The 21,310-nt window shown below is 44.4% G+C and overlaps 1 protein-coding gene across 6 annotated transcripts in view; it reads right to left on the reverse strand.

Moving 5' to 3' along the window:
• Positions 1-1,562: 1,562 nt before the first annotated feature.
• mtmr4 (myotubularin related protein 4) overlaps positions 1,563-21,310 on the reverse strand; it is a 112,095-nt gene continuing 92,347 nt past the window's right edge. For 4 of the 6 annotated variants that reach the window (XM_068008105.1, XM_068008101.1, XM_068008103.1 and 1 more), the window contains 8 exons: positions 19,955-20,150; positions 17,108-17,293; positions 16,231-16,401; positions 15,828-15,979; positions 11,307-12,714; positions 7,390-7,500; positions 6,290-6,378; positions 1,563-3,608 (listed from right to left, as the gene is read on the reverse strand). In XM_068008105.1, the coding sequence (XP_067864206.1) occupies positions 3,431-3,608; positions 6,290-6,378; positions 7,390-7,500; positions 11,307-12,714; positions 15,828-15,979; positions 16,231-16,401; positions 17,108-17,293; positions 19,955-20,150 (2,491 nt within the window). In that variant the 3' untranslated portion in view covers positions 1,563-3,430. Of the gene's footprint in view, positions 3,609-6,289; positions 6,379-7,389; positions 7,501-9,171; positions 9,423-11,306; positions 12,715-15,827; positions 15,980-16,230; positions 16,402-17,107; positions 17,294-19,954; positions 20,151-21,310 lie in introns of those variants that run through there. The other 2 variants (XM_068008104.1, XM_068008106.1) reach the window with 2 other exon arrangements.

A 21,310-nucleotide genomic window follows, 5' to 3' on the forward strand; every position in this document is an offset into this window, starting at 1 on the left:
CCCCTATCACTTTTGCTCTCCTGACCTTTCTCTCCCCCCACCCCCACCCCCAGCCCCTGTACAGCTGAACCATCCATGGTGCTATGGCCTTAGCTCTGGCTGCACTCCCCAGAGGAACCCTCTCCCTCATCAGTATTCAGAACTGATTACTGGTTAGAGTCCCCTCAGGGGACTCCTGCACTACCTGCCTGGTCCTCCTTGTCTGTCTGATGGTCACCCAGTCCCTCTCTGCCTGCACTCTCTTAACTGCGGAGTGACCTCCTGAAACTTGCTATCCACGAAATCTTCAATAAAGATAAAGAAAAGTTGCACCGTGTACAAGACCAATCTGCTTCTCTAAGGCATTCAGCAGTAGCTGTGAAAGAGACACATTCCAATCAGACACTGAAAAGTACAAGTCAGATGGCTCATGATTGATGTGAATAGGTGCAACCACCAGTGATGAAAATTATAACACACTGGACAGACTGCATAAGCACTCCCACCACACCCTACAGGCCACTTTAAGATTGCACGGGCTCACTCATCTCAGTACAGCTGAAATTCTATTGCCCTGGTCATATTATAGCTGGCTACAGTCATATCCGCTTGACACCCACTAGAATAAAGACTCCAACTGGCACCTTCCCAGCACTATCAGCAGAGATGGTGCTGAATGAGCTAAATTGTAGCATTTGCAAAATAAATTACAAAATCATGATCTCTATCTAGATTTTATTGTGGTACATAGGAACAGGAGTAGGCCATTCAGCCGTTCAAGCCTGTTCTGCCATTCTATTAAATCATGGCTGATCTATACTTCAACTCTCCTGCTTACTTGCTTAAAAACTGTTACATCTTTACTTCTTCCAGTTCTGATGAAAGGTCATCGACCTGAAACGTTAACCATGTTCCTTTCTCCACAGATGCTGCCTGACCTGCTGAGTACTTCCAGCATTTTCTGTTTGTATTTCAGATTTCCAGCAGCCACAGTATTTTGCTTTCCACTAACTCTCCGTTGCTCCACACCCCTTGCTATCCTTACCTAACAAAAATCTATCAATCTCAGTCTTAAAAATTTCCACAGCCTTTAGGGGAAGGGGTGGGGGGAGGAAGAGAGTTCCAGATTTCCAAGTCTCTTTGGGTGAAAAAGTGCTTCCTGATTTAATTCCTAAATGGCCTAGCTCTAATTTGATTATGCCCCCTTGTACTGGATTCCCTCACCAGAGGAAATAATTTCGCTGTATTGACCCTGTTGAATCCCTGTTTTGAAGTTTTCTGACACTAACATCGAAATCCTTTGTGCTGATCAATGTCTCAATGTGTGACTCAAACATTGAATCTCCTGTGTGTACAGGTGCAGACTAAACTACAACACCTACCTCCAGACTGGAAAATTCTAACATCTTATTAAATGCGTTCTCAATAACAAGTACACTCAGTTATGTACAAAACACGAGAGACTGCTTGCCAGTCAGTTTTGTTCTCGCGCTGTTAACAAGTCTTATGACACCTCTGAGACTTCCACCTACATTGTGTCAACCGTTAAAACAGCCCAATAAATGAATAGAAAAAGGAAAAAATTAAATCTGCCACAGACTTTTATTATCAGCAGCAAGATTCCTTCCCAGCCAGCTTCAACCTGGGGCCTGTGAAATTCACTACATTTAGTTTGGGACATGGACAGAAACAAATGCAGTCTGTTAGGCAAGCAGAAAAGAGATACTGTTGGAAGGTTTGTAAAATAAAAATAAAAAACAGTGCTGTTGATCAGGGGACTCCCTTGTCAATCCGTTGAAGGTTCCCAACTTTTCCATTTCGATGTGAGCTGAGTACGGCGTTAATCACAAATCCTCAATTGTATTTTCTAACATTGGGTAGTGCTTCAAAGATGTGCTTTTAAAATCACTATCATATCTGTCAATTTTGAAGTATTATAAGGAAGTAAGCAATTGCACACGCCTACAGACGGCCCACACTTGCAGAGTTCCTTACAAACACTGATCTTGTTGAAGTAGTCCATGGTGCACATTCCTCTCCAGCAGTGCGGAGACAGGTAGTTTTAAAGTCACTACAGACCACAGCCAACAAACACACACATCAGACTGACAGAAAAACCTCTCTATCCAGGACCCAGCAAGTGCAGTGACAAAGACAAAGGAAAATGAGAAGGGAGACCCATAAGGGAGAGACAAAGGGCAGTTAGAAGGAAGAGGGGCACAGTAGAGCAAGAAAACAGATTTATCGTCCCCTTAATGCAAATGACCTATAATCCCATGTTTCAATTTACTTGAGATGTACAGTTGGATCTGCCTGTATATACTTTACATATAACCAGGGCGCTGATAGAAGTGTTAACAATTAGGTTGGACTAATCCTTTTTGCCCAGAGAGTAATCAAATGTGTAATTAGTATCAGGGAAAGGCATTGAAGTAGACGGTACAAGAGGCAATTATATGCATTTTTGGAGAAGGGATACAGTGAGAAGGCAGGTAAAGGTGTAGTTGGTCTATGAAAAGAGGGACAAGCTTTTTGGGCCTAATGGCTTTTTCCTGTTTATAAAAAATTATATAAGAAAAAGAGGAGGAAAGAGAGAAGAAAAGTGCATGAATGAATAAACTGAAGAGGGACATCTAGTTCCTCCAACACAATAGGCCGTGGAGGTTAATTGGAGTGATATTACGGAGCCCCTCCTCCCATCATTATCATAGAGGTCTGTCCCACAAGGTTTCACTTGTACATCCCCTGCCTTCCATCAAAGTTTTTTAAGAAAAGTAACAAATGAAAAGCAGAATTGGAGAAATACCTTATTCAGAAGCATATTTCCGATCAGAATGAGATCAATGTCACATGGCTCTTACCAGAACCTGAAGAAATAAAATTTAGGTTGCCTGTGTCAATAACAAACAAGCAACTGCAACTGCCACAGTCCCTCAAATATTCTCTTTGCAACCTCTAATACAGGTTGAAAGGCTGATGGAATCAGAGGTCCTATACCTTGTGTTATACAACTAGATTTTACACAATTCTACCTCTATCACATTCTCTACTGAGGCACAGAAGCTGCTCACTCTTGTAATGGCTGCATAAACAATTGAGAAACAGGACACCACATAGTCTCCACTTTATATCTCAGAAGCTCTTTACACAGGAATTAGAATTTCTTTCCCATCCTAAGTAGCTTATCAGTTAGAGAGATGGATTTGTTTCTTTCCTCATTAACATTTTGGTTGTTTCCCTACCCTCTCCCCTCCCCCCTCCCAAAGTTCATAGTGCACAGGTCAAGAGCTTGTTGTAGCAGCATTTTCACATCAGTACTTCAAATCTTCCAAACACCTATCCAGCTGGGATTTGCATTTTTTTTTCTGTGGGACCCAGCTAACCTTCAAGTGTCAAGTTTCCAGGATAACAGAAGCTTCACGGCACAAGTTGGGGAAGGCAGAGTGCCACTTTAACTGGATGCGGTAGCAATGGGCTTCTTCAGCTGCTGATTCATAATCTCCCGGGTACGGCACGCTTGAACCTGATCATAGCAGGAGTTACACACCAGGACAGGGTCATATAGCTGCTGATCTGGAATGGGTAGCTTCAGGTGGCAGCAGTTGGCACAAAACACATTCCCACAGTTCCTAAGGATAAATAAACATAACGTTAATCCACTCTGGCCACACAGTGAGGAGAAGGGACTGTTGCTCAGTGCTATACTGCATACTCAAGTCAGCCTTTCTTATGCCAGTTTTCTCTCCTTATCTCCTGAAGGTGCTGACAACTGCTCGGGAAGCAAAAGCCCTTCAGTACCTCACCCGTCACTGTTCTTCATGTATAATATATTGGCAAGATATTTGTCTGTAGAGGCTGAGCATGCAACTGTTTTTACCCATCACAATAAGAACACAATTTTTCAGTTGGGTCACTGGACAGCAATCAGGAGCAAGAACCCGTGGTATATTTTTCCTTCTCTAGCCCAATAAATTAGTTTTACACAAAATTGTAACACCTACAAAATCATAGTGGAAAGAAAATTACCTAGAGTATAAAACAACTTCACACAGACAAAATACATACAACGTTAAATTCACATCCCTCAAAACACACAAAATTCCAATAATCAGCAGTGCCATTTGAGCTGGATGGCAGGGCCAATGTGGTGATCAACTTTAATGCAGTGAAGTTCAGTGATTGTTAATTGAAAGAACGTTGATTTATATATGGCTTCATCACATCGTCAGGACATCCCAAAGCAGTTTACACTTCAAAAAATAATTCATTGGCTGTGATCACTTATGTTGGCAGATTAAGTCAGGTTTATTGATGAATAATGGTACTAGAGCGAACGTTAGTGTTGAGTACCTGAGTGAGAGTTAGAGTTAGCCCTCGGGGGGCTAATCTCGCTAACGTCATTCTGTCCCGTTCACTCTACACACTACTCGTGAACAAGGCCCTTGCCATCCATGACCTTCCTGTGGATGACTGCACTATCATCATAGCTTTGATGGAAACTTGACTCAAGGGTGGCGACCCCATGCCCCTTATTGAAGCCTCCCTGCCTGGATATACTTTTCAACCCCTGCCCTGCCCAAACTGTGGCAGCGGCGCTGTGGCCCTCATCACCAAATTACACCCTGGTTTCTTCCCCCCTACTCCTTTGGCTCCTTCTTCGATGATCTCACCTTGTTACACACCCCTCTTACCTCTCTTTTAAAATCCTCGTATTCAATCGCTCCCCCCAAGCCCCATCCTGAATTTCTCACCGAGATATCCTCACTCCTTTCCTCCCTCAGTCTCTGCACTGAGCAACTTCATCCTCGATGGTTTCAATCTCTAGCTTATTTCACCTTGCCCTCTCTCCTCTGATTACATTGACCTCATGTCCTCCCATAACCTTCCCCACCATATAAACTCTTCTACCCATATTCACGGCCATCTCCTCAACCACGTCATCTCATGTGGCCTCTCTACTCTCAATGCCTCGATCACAGATGAGCCCACTCCAATCACTTCCTTAATCCCTCACTACTCACACCCCCTCAACACATGCCAAGCTCACTTTCTTCTGCGTTCTACCCAGGAAAAAGCTCTCCCCCAAGTCACTTACAACTGCACTTTCAAGCTCCCAAAGGTCTATCCTTTGTACTTCCGTTCATCACGATACTGCTGCATGTTGAACTGCTTAATCACACACTCACCTTCACCTTTGATACCCTTGTCCCAAGAAAACACTCTCCCACCATGGTCACTCCCCTTGGAACAGCCCTCATCTTCACTCCCTCAAGTCCAAGGTGCGCAGACTTGAACATAGCTGGCACAAAACTGGTTTAGCCATCCATCACCAGATTTGTTTGGACTACATCAGGCACTATTGGGCTTTGCTCACCTATGACAAACTGTTCACTATTCCAACAGTGCAAAGATAACCCTAGTTTCTTTTCTCCACTACCAGGCGACTCCTTAAGCCCCTTTCCCCTGCCCCCTCTACCCTCGCATCCAACAAGTGCAAGGACTTAAGGGACTTTTATGCCAGTAAAATTGATACCATTCGTTCAGCTACTTCTCCTTGATCCACCCCATTCCCCTTGCCCACTCAGCCAAACCGCTTCCAAGGTTTTCCTCTCCTAGCATGGAAGCCGTATCTTTCTCTGGTTTCTCTCTTATCACCTCTTAAATTTGTGCCCATTTTTCCCGCAACTTCATGTTTTAATCTCACCAATTAGGTTTGCATACCTGCCACTGCAGTGAAATGGCCCTAATCAAAGTCACAAATGACATCCTATGTAACTGTGACCGTAGTGCTATCACTCCTCATCCTTCTCTATCTCTCCGCAACCTTTGATACGGTCAACCACACCACCCTCCTCCAACATCTAGTTGAATGGGACTTCCCTTGCTTCGGTCTGATCTTACCTATCCAATCGTAGCCAAAGCATTTACCGCAATGACTTCTCTTCCCGTCCCATTACCTCTGGAGTCCCCAGGAGAATCTAGCCTCTTCCTCATCTACACGCTGCCCCTTGGTGATGTCATCCCAAGAAATGGTGTCAGCTTCCACATTTATGCTGGCAACGCCCAGCTCTAGCTCACCACCACCTCTATCAACCCCTCCACTGCCTCTGTGTGGTCAGCCCGTTTGCCTGACATCCAGTTCTTGATGAGTGCAATTTCCTCCAGTTAAACACTGGGAGGATGGAAGCCACCTCATTGGCCCCCATCACACAGTGTTGGTGATGAGTAACAAAGCTGGAGTGAGGGTTTGTAATGAGTAATGGTTCTGGGTGAGTTTTATAGTACAGTTCAAAGCTCAGAGATTGCTCACCTGCAGTGGTGTCTCCTTTTGGCTAACCAGAATTCTGAGTCACAGTTAAAGCAATGTGACGCCATGTGGTCGGGGACCCACCGTGTCACCTGCAATAAATTAGCCATTTAGAAAATCATCTCATCCGTGACGTATGCAAATGTCAACTACCCCAATAATCTGCATCCATATCAGCCACCTCTGAAATACACAAAACTACACATTTTAAAAAAGATTCTTTATTTTATTAGAATATGTATTTGTACTTATGAACATAGCGCAAGATCTTTTAGTAACAGGGAAAGGCCAGTGCTCAAATAAAATTGCCTATTTTATCAAACATCTACCTACCTACTCCCGACATCCCCAAGTCCCTTATCTCTGCAGAAATATAATCTAATCGTTTCTTGAACCCATTTATACTTTTTGCTTCAGTGGCATTTCTTGGTAACTTATGACATCTCTATTGCACTGTGAAAGATTTTCACCCTACATCCCTTCTTATTCCTAACTTCTTTCTTTTTAGACTTGTACTCCTGTATTTTACCTTTAGCCTTTGTAAACAATTTGCTTACATCAATTTTTTCATAATCTTCTGTTGATTACTCTGATTCCGTGAGGTCCCACTCTCAGGCTCTATTCTACAAACAGGATCTTGCTGCTCAGCTTGCTCTGTTAGGCCAGCACTCACTCCTGCTCTGCTCAGCAAAGTTTTGCTTAATTATCTTACTACATACTGAAGAACATTTTAACTTCAAAAATCAAGCTGTTTTATCCAGTAGTGAGACGGGGAAGGGGGGGGAGAAAGGGGGAAGGGGGAGGAGAGAAGGGAGAAAATGAGATGGGGGAAAAAAATAAGAGAAAATGAGTAAGAAAAAATGAGTGAGAGAAAAGAGAATGATAGTATGCTCCCTCTACAGCAAGATAACCAGTGGTGACAGAGGGACTCCTTTTTGGGGTCCCAGGCATTTAGCTGTTCACACCTGCAGAACATAATTAAAAAAAAATTATAAATCCTTCAAAGGCCCAAAAGAACTGGTTGAGCAGGAATTTTCTTGTCCTCTGTTTTCCATTTTACTGTTTCTATTATATAAAGAGTGGCGAACAACCTGCGCTCCTACCTCAGTCTCTTTCCTATCCACAGGTTCCCAACTTGCCTCCCATCGCTGGTCATCACTGTGGACGGACAGAGATTCCTCAATATCACTGTCATCTGACTCTCTCAGGCAGGTCTGAAAATCAGATAGGTGAAACATTTACCATACAACAGCACAGACTTATCAGCAGCAACAGCAGTGAACTACAGTCCAACTCAGCACTATCAATACCCATGCTGTACCAAACTCTGCGCCATTCACACCACATGCTGTACCAAACCTTGTACTATTCACATCATACACTGCACCAAATCTGATGCTATTCACACCACAAACCAAATCTGCATCATTTACATTACACATTGCACCGAATCCCAGACCGTTGACACTGCACACTCCAGTTACAGGGCCATAGACACATGCCAGGTTTCTGGTGGGTTAGGACTTTTGCTTGCTCCTTTGGATCTGCCCCAACCCTGACCCATTTCCCTGGGTCGGCGATCATTCATTATGCATGTCGGGCTCTCGATGGGATTCCTGCCACCAAGAAGAAGCCTGCCAGTGTGAGGGCAGAAAATCCAGGCTGGAGAATTATATCAGAGGAGGCAGAGGCACCCTGAAGATCAGAGTTCATGGCTCAATGAAGGCCTTGGCCGAAACCGGTGGCGTCAGCAGCTAAGTGTTTGGGGCCAGACTTTAGGGAAAGGAGGGGGCTACAAGACAATGTCACTCTAATGGGAGCATTTGGGGCCTTTACTGCCAGCTTCAACGTGGCAGCCCCAGCAAGCGACAGTAAGTTAAATGGCCCGTAAGGAAATCGCCTGGGGACTCGAGCATCATTTGCATGCAGCAGGCAGGAAAGGAGTGACTTATAGCGGTCCTGGCAAAGCCGGGAGATAGGAAATCCAAGTTGGGATGACAAGCTTCAGCAGCTGAGTTTTCCCTCATTCTCTACTCTGATCCTGCCCGATTGTAGACAAGATCACAGAGGGGAAATCCCCCATATTGTAGGGTAGGATGCAATACACAAACATCTCGGCAAGGAGGGACACTGCACAGACACATCATAAGGAGGGATCACTATACAGACACACCACAGGGAGGGGGCACTGCACTGTCAGAAGGGAGTACCACACAGGCACGCACTGGAGAGGAGGCAGAAATTACAACAAAGTTTATACACTGTAGGAGTTCAGTCTATACGGACACTTTCTCCTAATTTTAAATAAACATTTGATTTAGACAATGGGATGTGATCTATACTGTAACCTGGCAATCCCAAAGGTAGGGGAGTCTATAACAAGGGGGCATAGATTGAAGGTGAGAGGGGAGAGATACAAAAGGGTCCAGAGGGGCAATTTTTTCACTCAAAGGGTGGTGAGTGTCTGGAACGAGCTGCCAGAGGCAGTAGTAGAGGCGGGTACAATTTTGTCTTTTAAAAAGCATTTGGACAGTTACATGGGTAAGATGGGTATAGAGGGATATGGGCCAAGTGCAGGCAATTGGGACTAGCTTAGTGGTATAAACTGGGCGACATGGACATGTTGGGCCGAAGGGCCTGTTTCCATGTTGTAAACTTCTATGATTCTACGATTCTAATCCTATTTAAAATATAAAGTCATCTTACAGTAGACATTGCAGATTGCAGCTAAGTGCAGAGTATGATGAGTCACATTCTGCATTACAGTTCTATCTCTTGTACCAAATGTAAAACAGGACACTGATCAGACAACTTCAACAATATGGCATCTGATCCACAGTTACAGGATTTTACTAACAATGGTCTTACAAGGAAAGGAAGGAAAGGACTTGCATTTACAAACTTGTAGCATGGGATGCTCCATCTTCTAAACGGACTGCAAAACCCAGCGGCACAGGACATTGGATCTCTTGGGGAGGAGTTAAAACGGAAGTGAAGGCTTCCCAATGGCTCAGTGGTAAAAGCGCCACCTGCTGTAGCACCAAGCCAAACAGACCAGAAGGTCACAGGTTCAATGCCTGGTCTGTGCTTAGTTAGCTGATCGCAGCTGGCTGCTAGTACAAGTGGCCTCAGTAACCTTGGGATAGGGAAGAGAGAAAAAAAAAAATCAGCCATGGCCCCCACTCCTGACTGGTATCCAGTGACAATGATGGAAGGGTGCGACACAAATGACATCCTCTGTGACCATGGTGCATTATCCTTACTTGACCTCTTTGGAGCTTTTAACAGTCAACCACATCATCCTCCTCCAACGCGTCTCCTCTGATCCTCTGTCGACCAATTCAGTGAACCTGCACTCTTACCTATCTGATTGTACCCAGATCATCTCCAGCAATGGCTTCCTTGCACACCCCATTACCTCCGGAATCTCACAAGGATCTATGCTTGGACCCCTTCTTTATCTCTTCTACATGCTGCCTCTTAGCGATATTTTCTAATGACAGAGCATTAGCTTCCATATGTACGTTGATAACACCCAGCTCTATGTCTCCATCATTTGTCCTGATCCCATCACAGCTTCTGTACTATCAGACTGCTTGCCCAACATGCTGTCTTGGATCAGGTACAATTTACTCCAGTAAAACAGTGGGAAGACCAAAGCTATCATCTTTGGCCCCCACTACAAACTCTGTCTGCTCGCCACCGACTCCATTCTCCTTTCGGCCACCATCTCAGGATGAACCAGACTGTTCATAACTGCGGTGTCCGATACGACCCATGAGCTGAGCTTCCAACCCCATATCCTTTCCACCACAAAGGCCATCAACTTACACCGCTGTAACATCACTTACTCCTGCCCCTTCCTCAGCCCATCTGGTGTTAAAACTCTCATCCACGTCACCTCCAGCCCTGACTATTCCAATACTGGCTCCCATCCTCCACCCTCACTGAACCCCAGCTTACCCAAAACTCTGCTGTCTGTATCCCATACCACACCAGTCCCACTCACCCATCACCCCTATAATCACATTGGCGCTCTGTCTCCCAGCACCTCAAATTTAAAATTCTCATCCTCACGTTTAAAGCCCTTCATGGCCTTGCCTCTCCCTATCTCTGTAACCTCCTCCAACACTACAACCCCTGCCTCTGAAACTGGCATGTTGTGCCTTCACCCCTGTATTGGCACTTGTGCTGTGAGCCGACTGGGCCCCACGCTCTGAAATTCCCTTTCTAAACTCTCGGCCTTACCACCTCCCTCCCGTTTCTTAGAAAGAGAAATAAAAACCTTGGTTAAACAAGGTTAGACATGGCTGAGATGTCCTCTAAGGTAAAATGGCCTGAATCACTGACCAGCGCTACAGTGGAAGAAGAGCCATTTGGGCAAGGTAGTGGTGTGAAGCTGTTGCTGTGGAAATGCATTCCAGCAGGAGTCAAGAACTTCAGTTGAGATGGGGAGAAAAAAGGGGGAAAAATTGACATAATTGCTGAGTCATGTGATGTACTCTTTAAATGAAAGGCACAGTGCTCATTTCTTAATGGCTTTAGGTGTCAGGCGTCAGCCGTGGCTCAGAGGTAGCACTCTTGCCTGAGTCAGCAGGTTGTGGGTTCAAGTTCCACTCCAGAGACTCCAGCATGTAAGCCAGGCTGAAACTTCATTGCAGTACTGGGGGATTACTGCATTGTAAGAGATGTCATATTTCGAATGAGATATGAAATCGCGGGCCCATGTGTCATTTCAGGTGGAAGCAAAAGATCCCATGGCACTTTTTGAAGATCAGGGGAGTTCTTGCCAACATTTATCCCTCAACCAACATCATGAAATTCATCTCATTGCTGTTTGTGGGACCGTGCTGTGTGCAAATTGGCTGCCGCATTTCCCTACATTACAACAGTGACTACACTCCACTGGCTGTGAAGTGCTTTAGCACTTTGAGGGTATAAAAGGCTCTATATAAATGCAAGTTCTTTCGTTTCACTGGGCTAGAACTGCTCTTAGAGGTTGAAGATTCCGTTCACTTACAAAGTCGTCCCCATAGTCAATGTCAAGCTCCGCAGGGGACGTACAGTACTGCTGGCTATCTAGTCTCATCTGAAGTTCATGAACCTGTCGGCGAAGCAACTCGACCTCCTGCTTGTAAGTAGCCTCGATCTGCCGCAACCTCTGCTGAACTGCATCTACGGGAAATGGCAATCCATCATCATCAACATAGCTAGGGGACGTCTCCAAAGTAGTGGGGGCAGTCTGCCGAACCGGCTGAAGCTGTCTCCAATGCGATGAATGAGTGAAAAAACCACAAGTCTTTACATTTGACCCTAACGAGTAAAGGCTGGAATGGATCTGGTGGGATTGTCGGAGATTTTTAAGTGCTCCTATTTGTTCCTCCTTAAGCAGATACTGTCCATTCACCCCAGAACCCACTCTCAGGTGCTTATTGTTTAGTCTTTTGTAATGACAACCATTGAGCTTGGCTCTCCGGTGGCCTGTATCCCCACTGTAGGCTGATTTTACCAAGCCCTGTACACTGTCCCAGTTGGAGCTCAGCAATGAGAAGTCACTGAACTGACTCTGACAGATGTGTTTTCTGATAGTCCTCACACTCTCAATCGCTGTCCGCCCAACCCTAAACTGCTCTGCTTCATTCTGAAGTCCATTTACAAGCAGGATACCGTTCTTCCCAAAGCTCAAGTCCTTGGGGAGGGAAAAACCATCTGCTCTTGTCCTCTCCTCAGTCACCGTCTCTGTGGAGCTGTTCATCACAGAAACTTTCTCCTTGAGGTTAAGCGTGTCCGCCATGGAATGGAGGTAGGGTTCTAAAGTAGAAGGGCTGCCATCATATTCTGGTAACTGGCCAGTGCCCGAGTAGATGGTCTTTGCAGATGGGTTTGGTACAAATTGTTCACACTGAGCGGGGAGATTTTCATAAATCCTATATTCTTTCACTTTTTCCCCAGTAAATTCATCCTTTGCAGTAATCCTAAGTGCTTTTTCCTCTAGCTCGCTGCTTGCTATTGCATTAGTGCTAAGATCATTTAAAGGCTTCTCCTCTTGAGTGTCTTTGGGATGGGTCAATGGTTCGAGGTTTCCATAGTGCTCTATCTTTTCATTTAAATTTCGGTTATCAGGTGATTCCTCCTCTTCTGCAGTAAGAGATAGGCTATTGACTGGATTTTCCTCTCTAGCCTCTTCTGCTTTTTCTACTGGATCTATCAGGCCATTTATTTCTCGTTCAGGGAGGGATGCTTCAGCCTCAATTTCAGGGACATCAGGTACATCAGGTACAGTTGGCACAGGCATGTTTCTGGGCTCCGGAGTGAGACGTCCTTCCTGACAATGTTGGTTTATGTTCGGATCGCTGGATGTTCTTGTAAGTGGAGCTCCACTGTCACAGGCTAAGGGAAGATTGTCCACAGAACGGGCTTTTGGTAGTCTAGAAAAAAAAACACAAAAAAAACTCTGATTATTTCAGGATAAGAGAATTCACACAGTGAATCCAAAATTAAAACTCCAACTAGCAGGGTGATTTTTGGTCCCTGTTCCAGCCTCAGATCTGCCGAGTTCCCTCTCCCCAATGCTTCTCCATTCAAGGCTATGGAATAGTCAGGGAGAGGAGGTGCTGGGACAGAGAAGAGATGTGCAACATTTGGAGGCAGACCTACCTGAATGAACAGAACAGGAGGCTGGGGCCTTGGGTTGCTGCTAGGAAGCAGTGACTGAATGGGAGGTTAGGCTTGGAGGAAGCTAGCCAAGTGACCACAACAGAAAATGAAGCAAAAGTGAATCACAAAAGCCAATTTCAGGCCCCATATTGTTAGGGGACATTGGGACTGGGATAGCAAGTCATAATGGAAACCCTTCTACACAGAGAGGAACTTCCAGGATGTCCCACAGAAGGGAGTAGGCAGACAAATCTTATAAGGTCTGTATGTGGCAACATATGCCTCATTAGATACAGCTGCACCCATAAAGCGAAGAGCTTTGACCAGCAGGACCAATGAAACCTCCAAATAGGGCAGAAGTGAATAAAGAACAGGGGATGAGACCGCCGACAGAGTCTTGTATCTATTGTGGAAGTCGAATCTAGGAATGAACAAACCTCAAAACAATCGGGAGGGAAACTCAATCTTGATCATTTGAGCCTTCCAACAGCTTAAATCTATAGATGTCTACCACTCCATATCAACTATAGCAAGTTTCAATCCAATTCCAAAAGATGGGATGGAGAATATGGCAAGGGAGCATTTGAAATAAAATATATTTTTAATGAAATACTTTATAGTCATGTGTTTCCATTGCTGTAAAACAAGGTTCTACAGTTTGTATACTTTCAATTACATATTTTTAAAATTTGTGGATTAAAGAAGCTAACTTTCAGTAGCGATTTTATTATCTCAGGAGTTATTTTTTCCCTTCACCTGCGCTTAAATTTTAATTAGGGGTGTTGACTGTGTAAAGCTGTCTAATTACTGTAACAGTTGCTCGAGTAGAATGTGTTCAACTTCGCTCCACTCACCAGCACCGTGATTCGAACTCTAATTTTAATCAGTGCCAGTGTGTGCTGACCGCCAGACCAGCTGACAACTAGGTGGAAATGTAGTCAGGTAGGGAAAGGAAGAACACCAACACTTTAAAACATGCTGATGATCAAAACTGAAGGGCCATTGAGGGAAGAAATCTATTGAAAAAGGATCTGCAACAGCCTACAACTGTCACCATCTCCTCCACAAGTACCCTCCAATTTTTGGCAATTTTAGCTATTCCCAACCACTTGTCCTAATTCTAATTATTCCTTGTGGAATTTCCCAGTAAAATTTCCCAGTAAAGTCCTAGGACTATCTAGGACAGTTAGCCATAAATCTGTAACGCTGATCTTTCGATCACCTAACTGGCCCAGAGACTGCCAAGTTACTAATTACTAGTCAGTTCAGCACACTAAAGCAACAGCAAGACTCACAGATACAGTGCAAACCTGTGAATGATTACAGATCTACATAATATAAATGAAACAGCAGCTCAGAGTTACAATAAAGCCTGCTTAACTGAATAATCAATTGCCAAAAAACACACTTAATTAAGTGAGATACCGTACTAATCAACTTTCCCATAGTCTCATTGTTTCTGTTGCCTGACTGAGGGAAGCACAGAGTCAAAGGGGAGGGCACAGAGTCAGGGAGATCACACAGTCGGTGGGGGGGTGGGGGGGGGGGGGAAGAAAGAGAGTGCAGTAATGGGAGAGGTCAATGACAAGATTAAACTAAAGCCCACCTGTTTGTTCAGGTAGTGCCACACTATGCAAAGTAGAGCAGGGTGAGCTCCCATTGCACTTGCCAACATTCCTCCCATCGACAAACATCACCAAAAGTAAATTAACTGGTCATTGCTGTTTGTAGGACCTTGCTGTGTGGGAAACAACAGCTGTATTTGCATACATTAAAAAGTCACTGCACTTGAAGGTAATTCATTGTACGTGAAGCACTTTGAGATGTTTATGAGGGTCCTGATAAGGTGCTAACTAAATGAAAGTCTTTCTTTCTAATTGCTTCTGAAACAGCTAACTCACACAGACTGAGAATGAACTGGAAATTTTCTGGCCTTCTTGGTTCACTGTCACACTAAGCAGTATCTTTGTCCACTAGGGAAAAGGGGACCACAAAATTCAATTTCTGACTACAACAAATGAACACATGGTTTTAGTTAAGATGTCAGGGCTGTTTATTCTTCAGAAGTAGTTTCTGATCAATTGAAGATTTAGGCTTTGACTTTGTAAGCTATAATTATATTTGGTTACATTTCTACATTCTGAATTGTCAAGATTAAAATAAGACTCTGATAGAAAATGGTCAAGTTTATGTTTCTTGAGGGGTTGCATCAAGCCAACCACTACTTGAATTCTGATCATCACAAAATCAGATCTAGGGAGTCCTCATGGGCCCTCAGAACTGTAAGCTTTACAAACCAACATCACAGCAGAACAGGGAACTACAATTAACTTGTTACTTTTTGCCAGATTGAGAAACCCAGCAATGCCTTGTACGCATAGTGAAGCAAGGCAATTTTAACAAAGGATCACCAGGCTCCCCAAAAAATTAACCCATAGCATCAACTAACACTGAATCCTCTCCCCCTCCCATCCCAGGAGTGAACCCCAGCCTTGATTAACACTCAACCCCACCAACCTCCCCTTCGCCCTGAGTGACTGAATCCCAGCCTTAACTGATACTGAACTCCTCACTTCCAAATGAATTGGAAGCAGTTTTGTGTAGGACCATTAGACAAAGTGAAAGAGGGGTAGCAGGCACCTGCATCTTCTGCTAGTTGGTGAGTAGGCAGTAGCTATGGGGAAGTTCAATGTCAAAGGAATATTAATACATGGTGAGAAAATGGACAAAAGTTAAAATGTCACTGAACTACTTGTCTGCTTTCTCATCTCATCTAAATCCTGTTAAAAGTTATTACATTAACACAAGCCGAGTTAGAATGGCTCAATGTAGATTACTTGTGTTTCAATTCAGATGATAAGAATAGTGAATCCTGTCCACATACCTGTCCAGTGACTTTCCAGCTCGTTCCTCTGTTGCGCCACCTCGGGAGAGGCAGAGCTCAGCACTGTCAGTGGGTGTGCATGGGGAGGAAATAGGCAGATACACAGCTGTCCACACGTGAAGCGCCCGGACATGACATACTGGGTGTAAAACCTGTAAAGTAAAAAAAAATTAAAGCACATTTTACAGTGTTGATTTATACTTTTTGTAATATTTCCCTTCCTCATACACACCTGCCATAGCATAACATTATTTAAGTTTACCATTGACATAAAGGGACCACCCAGTGTAATACTAATATGTACAGACTATCCCAGGTTTGATTCCTGGTTTACTCTATGCTAACTCGAAATCAGGGCAGCATTGAAGGTGCCTGGGCTAGGGTAGATTTGCACGTTGCTCACCATTTCACTGCCGGGGATGTACAGGTAGTTCTGGAAGTTTTTGTTGCCAGTTCGTAGCAGTGACCAGACTGAGCATGTGCGCTTGTAGATGTTGCGTGCCTCTCGTTCTCTGCTATTGTTACAGAGGAATGTTCCATACAGGCACGAATATGTATGTTGAACCAGCTTCACCTATGGAGAAATAAGGCAGTGCGCTTAGGCACAAAATACCACCAACAGCTTTCAATATTAACAACTAACACTGGTTAATATTAATACTGAGAAACAAATTTGAAGGGTCAAGGACCAAAGTGAAGGACACCACCAAGGCTACAAAAGTAAAAGGTTATGCCAATCTTGGGTTTTGAGATCGTGAACATTGTAGCAAATACTGAGGCAGTCAAAGATTTCCATTGTTTTGAGGGCTTAGAAAAGAATGACTTAGAGATGGAGATGCTGTGACCAGTCTTGATTTCAACACAAGGAGTGTGTTGGATGGTGTATTTGGAGCACAGAAAGAACAAGAGAAAACTGCAGAGAAGAACTAACCATAGTAATATTGATAAAAGAGAAAGGACAAGAAAGACTGCAACAGAGAAAGAGATTAGAGATTAGTGGTGAGACAATGACTGTCCATCAGACAAGCTTTTTCTTGTGTCCTGCCCAGGAGTGTGAGAAAGATGCTGCAAGAACCTCTTCGATATGGGTAAAACATTCTTGTCTTAGAATTCAGCTTTAGAGCGAGTTATGAGTTGTTGAGGGGAGATGATGCATGGATATGTTATATGGGAATCTATAAAAGTAGGCATGTTTGTACAGCTAACATGCAGATTAAACACAGGAGGCACTTATATCACATGTGTACCTTCACCATGTTGCCGATATTTAGAACCCTTACCAGGAATGCATCGCTGAACTCGAAGAGACATGGGAACTGCTTCAAAAGCTGATGGACACAGTCCAGCCACTGCAGAAATACTGGACACTGCTCACTCAGGTCATCCAGATTTTCAGAGTGACCACATCGGTCACCAAACTTATGACCAAAATCCAGCCACTCAGTTTCCACCAGAACTTGGAATCCCTGTAAAATAGGAACAGTAAAACACTGCATACCGTATACAGTACTCAGAGGACCAGCGACATCACACAATAAAATGTCAATATTGTACAGAATAGATTAAAAAATCTGTAGACTCAATAACTCATGCCCATCAGTAACTAAAAGAGAGACGTTAATGTGTGGGTTGGTATTCTTTGTCATTTTTGATGAAGGGTCACCACCCAAATCATCAACCTGTCTTATCTGTTTCAGATGCTGGTGGATCCATTTATTTCTAACGTTTTAGACTAACAGCATTTTCACATTCTATTATCTCTACCTAGACTCAATGATGGATTAATATTCTGATGATCACATTCCCATGAAGAAATACATAGAGCTTTGAGAGGGAGCAATTTTAACTCGATCCTTCAGCAGCTTGCCCCCAGATTGTTATAGTTTGATAAAAATCTTTCTGACCTTTATATTAATTGTGTGCTAGATTGATAATTGAAAAATCTAACTCAAACACCCTGAATTATTGACAGTGCTTCAAAGGAATACCTAGGGGATGACTATACGACAGTTTTAACCTGGAGAAGGTTACTCCCAGTTACAGCACTGCCCATAATTATAAAACTCTGGTGGTGCAATAGGTTAGCCGCTGGTCTTTCATTTCTGAGACCTCGGTTCAAATCCAACCCAGATTGATGGGATGAAAGTCTCCTCTGTCTGCTGGTTGTAAGGGTCCTCTGTGAAATGAGTTTGGGCAATCTCAATCCTGTTCTGAGGAGGTACAGGCCCAATGAACAAAACTGCCCCGAACGACAACATTTATATACCACCTTTAATGTAGTAAAAATGTCCCAAGGCATTTCACAGGAGCGTTGACAAACAAAATTTGACACCGAGCCACATAAGGAGATATTAGGATAGGTGACCAAAAGCTTGGTCAAAGAGGTAGGTTTTAAGGAGCAGAGAGGCGGAGAGGAGCAGGGGATTAAGGAGAGGTTTAGGGAGGGAATTCCAGAGCGTAGGGCCTAGACAGCTGAAGGCACGGCCGACAACGGTGGAGCAATTAAAATCGGGGATACACAATGGGCCAGAATTAGAGGAGTGCAGAGATCTCGGGGGGTTGTAGGGCTGGAGGAGGTTACAGAAATAGGAAGGGGCAAGGCCATGGAGGGATTTTAAAACAATTATGAGAATTTTAAAATCAAGGTGTTGCTGGACCGGGAGCCAGCGAGCACGGGGTGAATGGGGCTTTGTGCGAGCTAGGGTAGTGGCAGCAGAGCTTTGGATGAGCTCTAGTTTATGGAGGGTGGAAGATGGGAGGCCGGCCAAGGGAGCATTGGAATCGTCAAATCTAGAGGTCACAAAGGCATAGATGAGGGTTTCGGCAGCAGATGAGCTGAAGCAAGGGCGGAGACGGGTGATGCTACGGAGGTGGAAGTAGGCGGTCTTGGTGATGAAGGGGATATGGGGTAGGAAGCTCATCTCAGGGTCAATTAGGACGACTAGATTGCTAACGGTCTGGTTCAGTCTCAGACTGTGGCCAGGGAGAGGGATGGAATCGGTGACTAGGGAACAGAGTTTGTGGTGGGGAACAAAGACAATGGCTTCAGTCTTCCCAACATATAGTTGGAGAAGATTTCTGCTCATCCAGTCAAGACAAGCAGTGTGACAAATCAGAGGCAGTGGCGGGGTTGCACTACATGGCAATCTCAGAGGCCACAGGTTGGGTAGTGTTACTGTATTGTGCTCGATGCCGACATTGGGTATCCTTGATAAACCCAAAATTCACAGAAAAAGCTTAAAGGTGAGAAATTAATTTTATAAAATGGATGAAATTCTATGGCTGGCCTTCTGGTCAGTTTTGCTATTTTCAGTTGGCCTGCAGCTTGTATGAAAGTGTGAAACGCAGCATTTAGCTGATGCTCCCAGTGCCCAAACAGAACGCCTCTCAGTGACACATACGCTCGGCATCAGCAATGTTTTAAATTTGGCCAAAACTGTTTTGATGGAATCAACAAACGGGAGTCTCCTGTTTAAAGATTGTGAGTCAGCAGAATGCACCTTAAGCCAGTTGGATAACTCCAGGACAAGATTTCTGAGGAACTGCGTATTCTTTCCATTACTTGATTTGTTCCTTTGAAGAGAAAATTGCTGTGGTTTCAATTATTTTCCTGGGTTACTCATGGCTTCAAATTTCTGTTCACTTTTCCCATCTGCCTGTGGGTCAGCTTTGGGTCCCCGTTGCAGATTAAGTTGCTCCTTGTTTCATTCCAAATTTTGGACTTATTGTGCTGAAGAAACTATCAACAAACATAAGGTGCAGAAGTCCAGTTTTCCAATTATTGCTCACTCACAAACATTAAAAATTAAAGGGAACACAGCATTGTTCACTTCAGTTGTTTAGTGTGCTGCCCTCCTTTACATATTATCCAATTGTCTTGGTTCAGTGAAGCTAGAGGAATTCCAAGAAAGGCTATGTGTTTAGGGCCAATCACTTCCAAGAACTGGGTCTCATTCTCGGCCTGAAGGGATGAAGGCAGCCTCTCCAATGGGCATCAAATATTCTATCTGAATGAGTTTGGATTATTTCAAGCCAGTTTACAGCGGGTGTAAATCATAGCACGAAAGCTGTAGTAATTTGCACCATAAACACATCGACGTAGGTAAAAATACAAGGTTTAATCATACCTCAATTGTCCTATAATAGGGGTCCAATAGGATCTTGGCCAGTGCTACTATCTGTGGAGTGCGATCCCAGCCATCGGAGCAGTGTACAAGGACTGGCCTCCCTTCTCTGTCCACCACATTTGCCACCAGCATAGCTGCCTTCAACATCATAGATAAGTGTTGTAACCACTTGGTGCTCTCCAGGGCTGAAAGCCAGCTGTCAACAAAACACAGAGGAACACATCCCACTGATTATGTGCAAAAGAAAATGAGACAACATAAGCTGAGTGAATCTTGTCCAATGCACACAACACACAGCAAATTGGTGTGTCTACTGTAAGCAATACACAGTGAACTGACATGTCTACTGCAAGCAACATAGTGTGAATTGGTGAAACTATTGTATGCACACGGAATCGGTGTTTCTATTGTACGCAGTGAATTAGTGTGCTTCCTGTACACATCGCATACATTATATACTGCGCACAATACATACACACACAACGCATACATGCATCTCATGCCTGAGACCCACCTCCTGTATAAATTGCGTCCAAGTGATTTATATCAGTTAGTGTTAATTGTATTCAGGCGGTGCGTATCAATTGGGAACTCTCTTGTATCTATTTCTGAGAGCGCTGAGCTAGGGTGTGGTGTGGAGCTCTGTGAATAAAGGCTTGGAAGCAACTGAAGACCAGGCTCTGGTATTCTATCCTTCACCACCTGGCTATCCAATTTTTATTTTTATTCATTCATGGGATGTGGGCGTCGCTGGCGAGGCCAAGCCAACATTTATTGTCCATCCCTAACTGCCCTTGAGAAGGTGGTGGTGAGCTGACTTCTTGAACCGCTGCAGTCTGTGTGGTGAAGGTTCTCCCACAGTTAGGAAGGGAGTTCCAGGATTTTGACCCAGCGACAATGAAGGAACGGCGATATATTTCCAAGTCGGGATGGTGTGTGACTTGGAGGGGAATGTGCAGATGGTGTTGTTCCCATGTGCCTGCTGCTCTTCTCCTTCTAGGTGGTAGAGGTCGCGGGTTTGGGAGGTGCTGTCAAAGAAGCCTTGGCGAATTGCTGCAATGCATCCTGTGGATGGTACACACTGCAGCCACAGTGCGACGGTGGTGAAGGGAGTGAATGTTTAGGGTGGTGGATGGGGTGCCAATCAAGCGGGTTGCTTTGTCCTGGGTGGTGTTGAGCTTTGAATGTTGTTGGAGCTGCACTCATCCAGGCAAGTGGAGAGTATTCCATCACACTCCTGACTTGTGCTTTGTAGATGGCGGCAAGGCTTTGGAGAGTCAGGAGGTGAGTCATTTGCCGCAGAATACCCAGCCTCTGACCTACTCTTGTAGCCACAGTATTTATATGGCAGGTCCA

The sequence above is a fragment of the Heptranchias perlo genome, chromosome 28, assembly GCF_035084215.1.
Source record: "Heptranchias perlo isolate sHepPer1 chromosome 28, sHepPer1.hap1, whole genome shotgun sequence".
Classification (NCBI taxonomy): Eukaryota; Metazoa; Chordata; class Chondrichthyes; order Hexanchiformes; family Hexanchidae; genus Heptranchias; species Heptranchias perlo.